Here is a 16,427-nt window from a genome sequence, read left to right on the forward strand (position 1 = left end):
CACCAATCAAACCATTAGGCATGCAAACCATAACACACTTTGGGCCCTGCCTAATTAAAACGCCAGCATACCAACACCATCATAATAAGGTAGAATGAACACCTTTTTATTATCCTCTCGATAAGCAATATAGCGCCGATGAAAATAATTAAGTTACAGCAAAGAAATAAATCATAGGGCAAACAGAATATTCCATATTGTTTTTAGACAGATGAGAGAGCAAGGGGGGAAATTTTAAAAAGCAAAAGAAAAAAGGGTGTGGCATCCACCAAGCCAACCTTCACTTCTAAGCATCTTCATTGGTGGCAGCAGCATAGTGCCCATTGTTTCTATCCTGCATGCAAACATCATTCAAAGACCATTCAAAAATGGAAATTCATTTCACCAAACAAAGCCACATTTGTACAAGTGGTTAATACTGTGACATTATTGATGACTGACACACTTAGTCTGCCGGTAATCCAAACCATTGATCTGTCACCGCTCATTATTGGATTAGCCACAGCCCAAGAAGTAGCCCCAATCTATGAATCCTAAATTACAATAGGAGGACTCATTGAATGCAGATTGTTCTTCTTCTTTTTTTTTGGTTTTTTAACTGCGCATTTGAGATGTCTCCCCATCTCCATGGCATGGAACGTCCATCCAATAGGCCCTGCCATGTGTAGGGCAAGGCCAAAAAATAGCACAACTTTGGATGATCTAACTATTCACTCAATCACCTGCAACAAAGGGATCATATGAGCAGCTCATTCAACAGGCAAGTCAATTGACAGAAGGGTTCATACAGCTACTTTTTTGGCCATGGCCGGTCCACGGTGGGGCCTGTCAGGTGTCAGTAGGGATCTCCATCATATGTTTGACCATTGTATGGGAGACCACCTCATATTACAGTGCTCTAATTTGACCAATCCTGATATGCTATCACATGGGGTGACATTTGAAACCATATAATTAACCGGCCAAGATAGCCCATGCTTATTCGATCCAGACCATAAACCTTAATATCAGAACAGACCCATCCAAAATGAACCCAGATCACAGGGAATCCCCATAACCAAATCACATGATCCCAAAAGCAGTAGAGAGAGATGGCAAAAAGGGTACCTGGGCCAACATACGCTGCTTGTTCAGTAACTGAGTCCTTGCCTTGTTGATTGCAGAATTTTGCAACTTGACTGCCCTCTACAAAAGAGAAAAAATGGAAATCAGGACCACCAACTTGGGAGGTAAAGAAAAACTAACACTTGAGGAATCATAAGCATACACGCTACACATTCATGCACCAGTAAGTTCATGAAAATCTTCTAATCATGCTTTGCCAAAACAGAGATATTTGACCAATAGAAGCATTAGTGATCCAAACACCAAAGAATAAACTATACAAGTTAAAGATTTTTTATTTTTTTATTTTTCCCTTTTTGTTTCTTTCTTTGTTATTTATTTATTAGAGGTCGACTTCGCTGTTCATGACGTGATAGGGAGTTCCCTGTCATGCACTATGTTTGTAGATGTGGTGCCAATGGTCGGTTCATCAAAGCCATTGATCTGACAGCCCTTGGTTACAGATAACCAAAAGATCTCCTCGATTGGTTTAACTTTAACCTTTCCATCGTTGGCATGCAAATACATGGTTAAGAAGACATGCACCAACAAGCCAGGTTTATCATAGCCATTGATGTGACAGCCCTTCATCACAGATGAACAAGGCCCAAAAAATCTCATCAATTGGTTAACTTTAACCTTTCCATTGTAACCATGCAAATACATGGTTAAGAAGAAATGCTTCAACAAGTCACATTCAATGGGGGAAAGAACAAAGATTGAATGGCCAGGATCTTCCACTTTAGGAGATTTTTGTGGCATGATACATCTATGATGGGGACCATCAATGTTTGTAGTATCGATAATATTGGCTGACATTATCGGTACTGCAATCCAGCAATACGAAACGGGGCTGGAGTATCCAAAATCCCGGGTCAGTGTGTATGTATTGCAAAGCATCGTGCGATATCGCAATATATTGTTACAGTCGTTGTTTTTTTCTTTAGTATCGATGATATCTGTTGCTATCAACAGAGATTGTCGATACCATCTGCGAGTCACAGCTGGGTTGAGCAAAACCAAAAAAAAAAAAAAAAAAACTCAATTTTTTCACTTTCTCGCGATATATCGCAAAATATCGTTACAGTCGTCGTTTTTTTCTTTAGTATCGATGATATCTGTCGCTATCAACAGAGATTGTCGATACCGTCTGCGAGTCGCGGCTGGGTTGATATGTCAGTCCTGTCAAATCATTTTGAAGAAAAAATGACATTTTTGAGCTAGAATCAAGATCAAAGCCGATTTGGGGCCGGTTTCAATTCGTAAAGTATTTTTGCATTCTTCTTCTTTTTTTTCTTTTTTTTCTTTTTGTTTTGCAGGGGGGGGAGATGATCAATCACATGTTAAATCAGTACCAAATGGTTAGAAATGCATGATTCTTCATGTTTTACATGAATAATCAAGGATTTCAACCTTCGATTCAAGATTTAAGCCTAGGTAGTCCGATTTGGGAAAATTTGAGGAAAAATTAAAAAAATCCACAATTTCTCCCAAATTGGTTGCAATCTAACTGTCCAAACACGAAATCAAGCATGTATGAGCCCTGCTATACTGATTCTTATAGTTTTGGAGAATTTTCGGGATATATATATATATATATATATATCGAAATTCCACTTCTAAGTATGTAGGAGTGTCTGATGAAATCATCATCACAAACTCTTATTTAGGGATTTGGGTGTAGGTAATCCGATTTGGGGAAATTTGGAAAAAATTGAAATTTCCCTAATTTCTCCCAAATTTGGTTGCAATGATCATGTCCTAAACATGAAATGAAACATCTATCACAAGTGATCCACTGACCATTGATGTTTTGGAGATTTTTTTGAAAAATAATAATAATTTCTTAATTAAAAATTTTCTTAAATTTTCTGAAATTTCTTTTCTATCAACGGTCAATTGACCACATTTTTAGGGGGTGTTTGAATTTTCAATTACATGCGTAAATACATGTAAATAGGCTATCATTACTTACCTGTGTAATTGCAACAGCAATATCAAAGTTGACATTGATGGAGAGTATGTTTGGGTGGAAACCATCACTAAAACCGAGGCAGAAAATGAATTGAGAACAAAAACTGTGGGGACCACTATTATGTATATGTATGATCCACACTGCCTATTCGTTTTACCTGCTCATATTAGGGCATGAGCCCAAAAATGAAGCAAATCCAAAGCACAAGTGGACCACACCACAGGAAACAGAGGGAAATGAATGCTTACCTTTGGAAACTTCTAGGGGGTCGACAGAAGTTTTGGATGAAGCTAATGTTTGTGTATTCCCTTTATCCATGTCTGTGTGACCTCTTATGAACAGGTTGGATGACAAATACACATCCCTGTGGGCCCCAAGAAGGATCTAACTTTTAACGGTGGATGCCATTTTATGCATTGTTTCCTTTTGTGTGGTCCACTAGAGCTTAGAATCTGCTTTATTTTTTGTCTCATGCCCTAAAATGAGCTGATAAAACGGATGGACGGCATGGATCCAACACATACATCATGGTGGGTCTCATAGAGATTACGTGTGCCCAATTTCAGTTCAAATTCTAGCATACAATCACATTTTTTGAGGTGTATTCGAACTAGTATTTCACTTTCTATCAAACATGGGTAAATTATCATAATCACTTATTTATTACCATTTACAGGTGGAAATGAAAAATCAAACACCCCCTTAGAGCATTTAGAGCATTTAAGAGTGTTTGATGATTTTTTTAAAAAATATAATTAATAATGTATTGATTATGTTTCCATACATGTCTTCTTGCATTTATAAATTATATGTATAGACTTTGAATATACTTGAAACAGTCTAGTCGGACAGCACATAGCTTTCCAATACAAAGAAAACCTATTGTGTGCACTTGTCTTTTATGACGTTACGATTTAAAAGTGTGTATTAATGTCTTTTTTAACAATCCCTGAAGTTTCGTTGAAAATTCAACCAATTTCCCAATTTTTCCCATGTTTCCCAAAAAGTGTGATAAATTCTACAATACAACCAATATATGCCATGTGATAACCAATACGTATCTGTATTCCCAAGGTGCGATACGTAATGCAATACCGATACAGTAAACATTGCGTTAGATCAATGGCTTGGATAAACCCAAAAAAAGGACCCACATGTAAAAACTCAGTGCAAAGATCATTCGTTACAAACGGGGAAGTCAGCCTCTATTTATTTATTTATTTTGGTAAGTTGCAGGTACGAAGGTTAGTGAATCAGTAAGAAAGCACGACAACATCCAAAGGTAAGTTGAAGGTTAGTGAATCAGTAAGAAAGCATGACAACATCCAAAGGAAAGTTGAAGGCTAGTGAATCAGTACGAAAGCATGACAACATCCAAAGGTAGTCTGTTATGTGGTCTTTTCCCCTGGCTTTCTATAGATAAATATGTTAACATGGTGTTAAGGATGGAGGAAAACTAAAATGTGGATAGGTAAATATAACCTGGAATCCTCGGGGAATGGAGAATCATAGATTCTGACTTTCCAACGGTTGTTTGCTTCAGATTCAGATTTTACATGGGTTCCATGTTAGGTCACCTCAAACGGTCACCTGGAGTCTTCTCTAACTCAAAATCAATTTAATACCCTTCTGGGAGAAACAAATGTCCTCGGTTTTTCAGGCAAAACCGGGAAATGGAAATAGGTTTCCAAGCCGTCCTTTTTTTTTTTTTTCCCTTATGAGGGTGATATAATTTATTAAGAAACCAGCAAGCAACAGCCAGACGGGAAAAGAATACAAAAGCTAAAAGCTGCTGACAACACAAAAAAGGCAGTGACATTAAACAGAGAACTGCAGAAGTGGCAAGCCACTCCGAGACCGACAATCTAATGGTTTCCAAGCTGACTTTTTTTCTAAAACAGAGGACAAATGAGTTTTTCATGGAAACCAATTCCATTTGTATGGTTTTCCACATTCCCAAACACCCCCTAAGTGAATTGATATCTACGCCATGCCTGATTGATTTCCAAACACTCAATTTCCATTTTGGGAACTAAATGGAATCAATGATAGGGGAACTTCGAACACACACAAGCTAGTGTAACCAGATTTAGTGCAAAAGAAATCAAAATACAATCAAGAAAAATTCACAAACCCACCTTTTCATTGCCCGATAGTTCTTCGCTTCCCAATGGATTCTTTTTCTTTGGCTTGAAATCAAAAACATCATGGAGCAGTTCATTTTCCTGTTTAAACCAAACACTCATAATTGTAAATGACACGTAAGTGAACAAATTAGATAGGTAACCATCCAATGACACTATATCAAATAATCTCACCTGCATGTGCTTCAGAAAGCCAGATCCTAGAAAGCGCTTGAGAAAGTTCAACTATTAAAGATAGCATAGAAACCAGCGAACAATCAGCGAAAGTTAGAAGTACAGATCGAAACTCCATAGCTGAAAACATAAAAATGCAAATTAAGATTTTTTTTTTTTTTTTTTTTAAAAGGATTAAAAACCTGTATCAATTGACTCCACGTCGAAACTTTCAGTATATCGCCGCCATGAATCTTGATTGATGTTTCTGGACAAGCACCGATCTGCATATCCATATCAATCTAACATTGTTATACATTCCCAAATGCATAACCAGTCGCTATGTAATCCATTTGTAGAAAATAAAAGAAAATACTGTTTCTGGACAATCACCGATCTGCATATCCATATCAATCTAACATTGTTATACATTCCCAAATGCATAACCAGTCGCTATATAATCCATTTGTAGAAAATAAAAGAAAATACCTCAAGAAATGTCAGAACATCTCGAAACAAGTTCCGCTGGCTGTTGAGATCTTTCTTGGCAGATCCCTTGCCACCTGCCTCCACAGCTAGGACCCTCACTTGATTTAGGATCTTCCCCTTCAATCCTTCAACATATGTAAATCCTCCACGTGAATTATTTCCCTCAGTTCCTAAGCTGTCAATCTCATTCTTATCTTCTCCAGAGAATCTCTCCAGACTTCCTATTTCGAAAATAAGAGCAATTGCTTCACCAGCTGCAATACGAACAGAACGATCATCCTTGTCTAGAAGAGTTGAAAGGAAGGAGATTGTCCTGCACCGAATTGCAAAACCATATAACATCTTTCCGTTAACAAGTCCAATGCAAAATGAAAGAAATGTGCAATCAAACAGAATTTTCACCCACTCTTGCCAATTAATAGAGTCTGTTTTCCATCTGTCAATAGTTGTAAGCAGAAAAGACCATGCAGATACAGCCACTGCTAGCACAGCAGGTGTGGGTTTGCTCACAGATGCAACCTGAAGGTACAATAAAATGAGATAAGTTTTTCAGGGGCTTAAAGGTCTCATATGATAACGCGTAAGGGTGAGTTTGGTTGCACCAAATATCATGATATTTCATGATTGATCAGTCTAATTTGGTGCAAAAATATCATGATCTTTCATGTTATTTGGTCCAAATAAACACACCCTAAGATGTGGAAACACATTTTCTTTTTATTGATTACAGAAAGCACAAAGCATGCTCACGTACATTAGAACCTGATTTTGGATGAATTGATTGCCACATCATTTGCATAGATCTATGTGTCTCCTCGCAGTCATTTCCACCAACAAATGTGACGATGGCCAAACAGTCTAATACCTAGATTTGCAAACAGAAATTATTTGGAAAATCTTTTTAAAAAAAAAAAACAGCTGCCTTGAAAACAACAACTTTATGACAACTCATGATCAACTAATTTCAGGAACGTAAAACATACAGATGATTTCTTCAATGACTCGGATCCAGATTTAAGGGCTTGCGAGAGGGGTGGAATTGACTCTTCCATTATTTCATGAGCCCTATCTCCAGAACCAATAGTAATAGCCAGCAAACCTGTGGATAGGAAAATTACAACCATAAGTGTGCCTGAGTTGAACATAATGACAGAGAAATCAGCAACTTGGGAGGTTCAAAGAGCTACCAAGGGCATGAGCAGCTAGGGCAGCCTCTTTGGTAGATCCCTTTTTGCTTGAGTTTATAAGTTGATGCTGTAAAGTAACGTAACTGCAAGAAACCATAAGAATAGCAACAAATCAGTGAGAAGCTGTGAAAATTGGCCATGGATACACTGTCTAACATTAGACATGACAATGTAAAGGTAAATGTATTAATCATCAATGCTCAGGAAGAAGTTGATCCAATCCAAATTCAGGTTTCAGTTTGTATAAGTGGGGCCATAGTTTAGTGATCCAATCTGTATATATATTATGGGCCTCATTGTAGATGGCCAATAGACCAAAAATCTCTTAGATGGCAAATTTGTGACCCCGTAAATGGGTAGGCACTCAACAAATAACAACGAACAAAGAAAACATGCAACAGTTTACACTCAAACCAAAAAATGCCCGTTCTATAACTGGGATCTTCTAATCTTGGGGAATTTGTGCATGAACAATCCATAGTGATGCCCATAATGACAACAGTGTGGATAAATGAACCATGGGCCCCTGCTTGTGCAGACTGAAAAAACAGATATATTTTACAAGCTCTCAGCCCGAGCAATTGTATAATTCATCATAAAATGATCATAGTTTGAGAGGAATGATCACCTACAACTCACATTTTTAATTTTTGTTTCCAATTTTACAAGAGAAATATCAGCATGAGTAAATGGGTTGTAGGTTCATCTACAACCGGTTGTACGAGATCATTCCTCAAATAAAAAATACCATTATTGTATGTATGTGTGTGTGTGTCTATATACACACACACAAACACACAAAGTATACAAAGGGCTCATTAACATTTGCACCCTCAGTGCCTTCACTGACACTCCTCGGTTGAGGTGCTCCTAGATCCAGAACTTCCACCTCTTGGAAAGGTCGGTGCCTAAAACCCATATAAACTGGATGGTCCAAACCATGAAAAATCGCCTACAACATCTATTAACTGGACGGATAATTAACAGGTCACCATTCTAATGGTCGGCTTGGATCGATCTGTGAGCACCTTCAACAATGAGCGTCGGTGAAGATCAACACACTTCAACAAAATGGTGAAGGTTAATAAAACCCGTATATAAATATCTGCAAATAAAAGAAAATAACAGAGATACTCAAATACATATAAATTAACATAGCAGGATAGGTTGGATAGTGAACACTAAGGTCTCTCAGATCCATTTAAATAAACAAACCTAAATCTGTGCCTAGAGATAGAAATCATCTATAAAGAAGAGCATGAGAACAAAAATACTCATGCAAGAACCAACATCAGCTAAAATTACCCTTGTAAAACTTTCAAAACAGGGATTTTGGTTACTCACTTGTTCTCTGCAAATTGAAGCTGTAAATGACTTGTAAAAGCATCAGTAAGTCCTGACAAAGCCTTCTCCCGTGTAGATCCCCTTTTATCAAAGAAATGGAACAAATTAATTCAATTTCCACCAACAACCATTACATCACGATTAGATGACATTATAAGCAAAAAAGGAAAAAAAAAAAAAAAAAAAAAGAGTTCAAACTTTATAAAGCCAAACAGTAAAGCTCCAAATGCATGTATACATGCACAAATCAAAGGCAACTTCGGCAACAAAAGGAAATATGTGGAAAGGGCATCTAATATGTAAACGATTCCCTGGAAATATGTGGAGTTCATCTGAGCAATAAAAGTTCTTTTCTTCCCCTTAATGGGAGCAAAAAATCTTTACTAAAAGGAGGAAAATGAAAGGTTAATTTTGCAATAAGCTTGTCCATAACTTGAAATTCTCTTTTTCATTGCATGACATAAAGAAAAAAAGGATATACATAGCCCTTGGAATTGAGATAAATCTAGCCCAATCGAGAAGCATTACTAGTGAGACCTCAGCCGTAAGAAATAGTTCCTTTTTTTCAATGGAAAGATATGTTCCTAATAGCAGCCAAGCTTCCCTCTTTTTTTCTTTTTCTTTTTCTTTTCCATTTTTTTTTTTCCCCTCGAGTAGCAGCCTAGCAGGCAAGCTCCATGCTACTGAAAAAACTTAGGGCCCGTTTGGCAGACGCCTAAAATGCTCCGCTCATTTGTGTTGGTCTCCCGAGCAATTTTTAACAAAATGGTATGTTTTGGAGACAATTTTTTTTAACCTTAAAATCAGTTGTGAGATTAAAACCACAGAAGGGCTGTTTTTCAGAAAATTTCCATATTCAAAGGTCCAACTCCTCGCGCGAGTTTCTCACTACCTTTAACAGGGGGGTCCTGTAACATTGTTGTAGGAAATTCTCATCCATGTGGGATCAAGTTCGTCCATCAGCAGTGGGTGTTACTGGATCGTGGGTCCCACCAGTAAGTACCATGTTGGACTATCCTAGTCTACAGGTGGAATTATGAAGTGAAGTTTGCACAATTCACCAAAAAGGATTAACTCATCCCCGCTGTGTACGGGGTGTAGTCTCATAGAAGCATGCCAATCCAGTCTGTTCAAATTGTGGGCCTCGCTATTGGCTATATCATACCCAGAAAATCATAATGATCAGATTATCTTGAACATGCTAGTGGGGCCTCCTCATGGGTGATCCAGATTGTTAATGCAATGGCACACTGCAGTTGACGGAACTTTCCCCAAGGATCTTTAACCACACGGTGATCTGATCCTTTAATTAGTGATCTACAACCAAATACAGAAGTTTGGATGGGTAGGATTTTCCAATGGGTTGATTTTTGGGAAAGTTCTCACCATGGTGGGGTCCATTAGGATGTTGACTTCGATGACTAAACCAAAGGCCCACTTTCACAAACTACAAGCCTGAGGATACTGTGCATGTTCTTGGGTCAACGATCACACGGTTTCCTATCAACAGCTGGTAAATCGCTGTGACAGTTAGGATCATCCAATCTAGGGAATCTTTAATAGATGAATCGTTCACTGTGAGACCCATCTTATCAATGATTTGGATTAAAAAGAAAAAGAAAAAAAGGCCCGCCTATACCATGTATCCAATGGCACTGCACAAACCAAAAACAATAGGCCCACTTGATGATGAGATAAGGTACCTAATTGTTGGCTAGCACATGTTTGGTCTGACCCTTGACCAGTGTTCAAGTTGTCGGTATCGCTACAAGTTTCGCTGACTGGAGATAAAGATATAATATCGTTATCGCCGATAACTGGAAATGCGAAGAAAAATGGCGAATAATGGGGAAAATGATGGAATTTTTTGGTAAAACTTCAGGGCATGCCTAAATACACATATTTGCATATTTAGAAATAAAAAAAATTACAAAACAATGCACTAAATAATAAGTTTTCATTTAATGGGGCCCAAAAAGCATACGCTGCCATAAGAAATTGCTCTAATTATAATCAAAATGAGTTCATATAATACTTTATGGGGCCTACTATAATCAAAATCACTCCAATTGTATCAAAATGAGTTCATATAATACTTTATGGGGCTCACTGTAATCAAAATCGCTCCAATTGTAATAAAAATGGGTTCATATAATACTAAGTGGACCGAGTCAACTCTATGGGGCTCACTGATTTATAAACTTTTATCCCCTCCGTCCATCCACTTTACCATATAATTATAGGGGTTGATTCCAAAGACGAAGCATATCCAATGATCAAGTGGACCACAACACAGTAAATAGTGTGAATTTGAATGTCTATCATTGAAAATTTCTTAGGGGCCATAGAAGTTTTGGATCCGTGTAATCTTTGTTTTTTACCTTCATCGATGACTATGTGATCTTATGGACAGCTTGGATGACAAATAAACATCATTGTAGGCCCTAGGAAGTTTTCAACAATAGGAATCATTGTCCCCACTGCTTTCTATGGTGTGGTCCACCCAAGCTTTGGATCTGTCTAATTTTTGGGTTCATGACCTAAATTGATCTCGCTAAATGGATGGACGTTGTGGATATAACACATACAAAATGGTGGGGTCCACGGAACTTGGTGACATCCAAGCCACCAAGGTCGGCACGCCCACCCGCTGTCACTCCTGGTAAAAGGGACGCTGATTGCATCCTACCCCCGCCCAGACGGATTACCGTCCAGGCAGGGATCTGCGGGGCCCACCATGATGTAAGTGTTTTATCCATTCCGTTCATCATTTTTATAAGATCATTTTAACATATGAGCCAAAAAATGAGCATGTATAAGGCTTAAGTGGACCATAAACTGGGGATTGAACGTCCACCATTAAAACCTTCTTGGAAGCTGGAGAAGTTTTGGATTAAGCTGATATTTGTTTTTTCACTTCATCAACGTCTACATGACCTTATGAATAGGTTGGATGGTAAAAAAGCATCACGGTGGCCCTTAGGAAGGTTTCAATGGTGGGTGTCATTATCACTGTATCTTCCTTTGGTGTGATCCACTGGAGCTGTGGACTTACTTCATTTTCATAATTATATCTTAAAACGATCTAAGAAAAGCGATGAACGGTGTGGATAAAATACTTACATCACGGTGGGCCCCACAGAGCCCTGCTCGGATGGATTACTGTCTGAGCGGGGTAGGACGCAAGGGGGATGCGGATTGCGTACTGAGTAACTCAGCACGCTAAGCGTACTGAGTAAAGTCTGTGGGGTCTACCATGATTTACATATTTTATCCACTCCGTCCATCCTTTTTAACAGATAATTTTAGGGCTCCAAACGAAAAACCAAGTGCATCCAAATCTCAAGTGGACCTCACCACAGGAAACAGTGTGAATTGAAATTTTACCGTCCAAAATTTCTTGGGGCCACAGAACTTTTGGATGAATCTTTTATTTGTGTTTTCCCTTCATCCATGTCTGTGTGATCTTATGAATAGGTTGGATGACAAATAAACATCATTGTGGGCCCTAACAAGGTTTCAACGGTGGAAGTCATTATTCCCACTGTTTCCTGTGGTGTGGTCCACTTGAGTTTTGGGAATTCTTCAATTTTCGGCTCAACCACTGAAATGAGCTAGAAACACGTATGGACGGTGTGGATAACCCACACACATTCACAGTAGGCCCAACTGAGTTTACTCAGCACGATAAAAGCTACACAGTGCAAGCCGATTCGTAAAAGGGTTTCAAAACCCGAAACCCTAAAAAAATCGCAGAAAAAGCCGTCGATAGAAAGGTTCCAGAAGGGAACCTAAAATCTCAAAAAATCTCTGATTTCGCTCTTCGCCGAGATTTGCCCATTAATTCCGATCAACGATCCTATTCTACAGGTACATACTTCCAAAAGTTTCCTTTTTCCCCTTTTTTCTTTTTTTCTTTGGTATTTACGCAGCTCCCGATTTTATCGTCCCTTTTATTGTCGAATAGGAGTTGTCGGCTACAGTTATCCCTTGACAGGGCCGCGATTTTTGGTCAACAACTGTATTTTACATTAAAAATCAATAAAATCACCGAATATTCGCCAATATTTGGAAGAGAAACGAAAAAAGTCAGTTTCGGTGTCGCAACTCCGGCGACACCGATAATATCGGTGATATTATCGATTTTTCGCCGATAATATGAACACTGCCCTTGACTAATGAATTGTACTGATATTTTTTTCAAACACTAATGTCTAAACAATATTGTAAGAAAATTAGATAAAATAGAGAGCTTCATCCAAACGACATTTTCAAATAAAATTAAACTTCTGAAACTAAGTTTTCAGAATTTGCTTTTCATAAAAATATGCTTTAAAAAATCAAGTGTCAACCAAACATGGCCTTAGTAACATGATCATTGGAACTTGAAAGAATCATTGTCTTTAAGTTAAATTGCAAGCATTATAAAATGAAGATTCAATTCTTAATTCCTGGACATTGAATAAAGAAGTTAGATCTTGTGGTATTGTGCAGCAAAATTGGACATCAGACCAACTGCTACGGCTGTAAACATCCCGGACTTTGATGGATCCCACACTTGGATGGATCTACGGCCCGACCTGAACTAGTCTCACAAGGCGTATTCAAAATTTTCATTTTGCTCGCATAGGCCTGGCCACTGACAACCCTATCAATTATATGTAGCACACCCCAACATTGCAAAATTCATGAGAATCTTATTGAACCTGTATCATTTTTGTACAGAAACATATACCATAAATAAATAAAAGTAACCAACGTAGTAGTACCTCTTTTCAAATAAGGCATCCAAATAAGTCTCCAGTGAATGTGCTCCACCACGCACCTCTTCGCTCTCCTGTGCAAATTGTGTGTCTGATGCTGATGTCGATGAAGTACTCAAAGTATCATCATCACTATCAAACAAAGTTGCATTTTTACGTTGACTATTGCCTGCATAGAGCAGTAGACAAACTCAATTTCATTCCAGACAAGCCAAACATGCATTTTGAGCAATAATTTGATACTTCCACACCAACCTATGACCCACAAGAATGTGTGCCAGTGTGGCACAGGTGTGCAAGAACCAAGCTGTTCATCAGATGGGTCCAACTGCATATCTTCCCTGGTACAAGAATCAGGTGTACCGTGTGCAACGAATGGACAACTTCAAAAACACAAGGCTACAGTTGGCCCCACCTGATGGACAGCTCAAATGTTCCAAAAGTGGCACATGTGGTGGCATGTAGAGTAGCTGGGCTCTAAATGCATGCCAAATTAGCAGACCTGGTCAATAGATAGCTAACTAGTCGATAAAAAAACAATCAGCAACATAAAAAAGTAATTATTAAAGAGCATGTTGTATTGTAAAGGTAACGTACTTGGGCAAAAAGCTGAAATGGTAACTTTGGGCATACAGTTTCATCTTTTCCTCTTTTTTCTCTCAGACAAACTACTTAAAGATATGTGATCAAAATTATCTCAAGAGAGGGAGCCCAAAACAAAGAAGTTGCAGCACTCTAGATTTTTATCCAGGTGTAACTACCAAGATAAGATCTTGAAATTAATTGTAGCACTAAAAAAACCAACTGCGAAGCCAAATACCGTCAACACAACAGCATACTGAACAAGAAGAATCAGCGAAGAGCCATTTTTTCATTCAAGAAAAGCTGCTCTGCACAGGTATGACTTCTCATTCAGCTTTAGAAATCATAGACACCATAGCTCAATCAAGGAAAAAAATGGAAAGTGGAAAACCATACAAAATCTTTTATTATCTTCATGGATAAAGGCATGTTTTATAATTACCTTGGGTGAAGACTCTTTCTTAATTTGGCATCTGCCTGTTTCAACGACTAGAAAAAACAAGTAGAATTGTTTTTTTTTTTTAATTTTTTAAACATTAAAACAAGTGAGATTGTTATTGGGCGAAGAAAGGAAAAATTGATAACCAACTCAGTTGGGTTTTCATTTCCCACGTCACCCCAAATCAGTGAGTACAAAACAAAGAGACCCCACCAACCAAATCAGTCATTTGATGTACTACCAAACACAAGCCTAAAACTACGCTACCAATTTGGGTTATTTTCATAGATAAGAGCACGTTCAGAAATATCTTGGGTGGGCATGCGTTTCACAAGTTGGTATTCTGCTTGTTTCAACCTCTACACAAAAAAGGTGGAATACTTATTTCTGGGCCAAAAACGGGAACCTGCTCCAATGCGTTCTGTTTTCCATGCCATGCTAAATCAGTAAATTTGAAAACAAAGTGGCCCCACCATAAAATTCTGCCAAATTTTGGTTTGGGGTACTTTCCAAACGCAGCCTAAAACCATAAAATATCAATTCAGGTTACCTTGATATGAATGAGTATGTTTGGAAGTTCCTTGGGTGAAAATTCATTTTGCAAGTTGGTATTAAGCTCATTTAAACAGCTACTCAGAACAGGTGAATTGCTATTTCCAGTGGAAAAACTGATAACCTGTTCAGTTGGGTTCCTTTTTCCTTCTCACCCCAAATCAGCAAATTAAAAAACAAGGCAACCCCACATACCAATTCTGCCAAATTTCTATTTGGGGTACTTCCATCAGATACATAAGGCCACATGATAGCAATTCAGGTAATTTAACATGCATAAGAGCATGTCCAGAAGTACATTGGGTGGAAATTTGATTTGGAAGTTGGTAGTCCGCCCATTTCGACTACTACTCAAAAGAGGCAGACCTGTTACTTCCAGGCTGAAAAACAATAGATCGCTCAGTTGGGTTCCATTTCCATCAGGTAATTCAAAAATAAAGACCCCACCAGCCAAATCTGACAAATTTCAATTTGGCGTACTTCGAAGCGCAGCCTAAAGCTATACAATATCAATTTGGGTTACTTCCATGGACATGAGCATGTCCACAAGTACCTTGGGTGGAAATTCGATTTGTAAGTTGGTATTTCGCTCATTTCAACCACTCCTCAAAACATGATTTCCAGGTGGAAAACCAGTAACCTGCTCACTTGGGTTCTGCTTTAGCACAAACTTAAATCAGCTAACTCAAAAACAAAGCAACCACACCTACCAATTCTACCAAATTCGATTCTTGGTGCTTCTAAACACAGCCCAAAACTAGACAATATGACAATTCTGGTTACTTCCACACATAAGAGCATGCTTACGGCTATCTTGGGTGGAAATTGGTTTCCCGTGTTGGTATTCTGTTCATTTCAACCACTACTCAAAGCGGACAGAATAGTAAATCCCAGGCCAAAAACTGGGTACCATTTTCCGCACCACCCCAAATCAGCAAATTCAAAAACAAAGCAACAGCAAATTCAAAAACAAAGCAACTACACAAGCCAATTCAGCCAAATTTCAATTTGGGCCACTTCCAAACGCAGCCTAACATACTGCGAAGAAAAATGAGCAATCTAATTTTGAAACCCCAAGCTCAAAATACACACAACCAATCAATTCAGATAAAGATCCAACATAATTCAGATAGAAATCGATTCAAAGAATATCGAACCGGAATTCATCGATCAAGAGACTTACGCTTCCCCATTTCGATCAGATCTCTGCACCGTTACAAACAAGACCAAGCTCTTTGTATCCGGAACAAGATTTGAGAGACAGATGAGGTACAGAGGACGGCTGAGATTCTAGAACAAAAATTCAAGGTGGAGGTGTTGTCTATCAAAATTCTGGGTCCTTGATTGGAGAAAAACCGATCCATGTGATGATGAAAATTAGGGTTGGGATTGGAGAGAAAAAGAGGATTTTTTTCCTGGAAGGAGAGAGATTGAGGGAGAGTTGGCGAAATAAAAACCCTAGAATCCGAGAAGGATCTTATGACCGCGAATCGTAGATGCTCGGATATAGGAAAATTAAGTGTATCCCCGCGCTTGAAATAAATAAAGGCATCGCAGAACACATGATGTTTAAAAACACGTGAAAGATCCAACTCATTCACCAAGGTAGAATATATTTAGAAAATTCATTAATGTCGACTATATTCACAAGTTACGTAAATGATTACTTTTCAACCGTCCATTTTAAGCGTTTGT

General features: G+C 38.3%; 1 protein-coding gene across 1 annotated transcript; it reads right to left on the bottom strand.

Annotated features, from left to right (window-relative positions):
• Window positions 1-68: 68 nt before the first annotated feature.
• Window positions 69-16,195, bottom strand: LOC131228612 (uncharacterized). The gene is made up of 13 exons (XM_058224387.1): window positions 15,916-16,195; window positions 13,166-13,328; window positions 8,397-8,477; window positions 7,053-7,135; window positions 6,849-6,964; window positions 6,620-6,730; window positions 6,272-6,384; window positions 5,866-6,178; window positions 5,580-5,660; window positions 5,398-5,448; window positions 5,218-5,304; window positions 1,108-1,185; window positions 69-334 (listed from the first exon to the last, which is right to left on the bottom strand). Exons 1-13 carry the CDS (start codon window positions 15,923-15,925, stop codon window positions 287-289), a joined length of 1,335 nt encoding a protein of 444 aa, XP_058080370.1. The 5' UTR covers window positions 15,926-16,195; the 3' UTR covers window positions 69-286.
• Between the last annotated feature and the right edge of the window lie 232 nt (window positions 16,196-16,427).

Source organism: Magnolia sinica, chromosome 16 (genome assembly GCF_029962835.1).
Source record: "Magnolia sinica isolate HGM2019 chromosome 16, MsV1, whole genome shotgun sequence".
NCBI classification, from domain to species: Eukaryota; Viridiplantae; Streptophyta; class Magnoliopsida; order Magnoliales; family Magnoliaceae; genus Magnolia; species Magnolia sinica.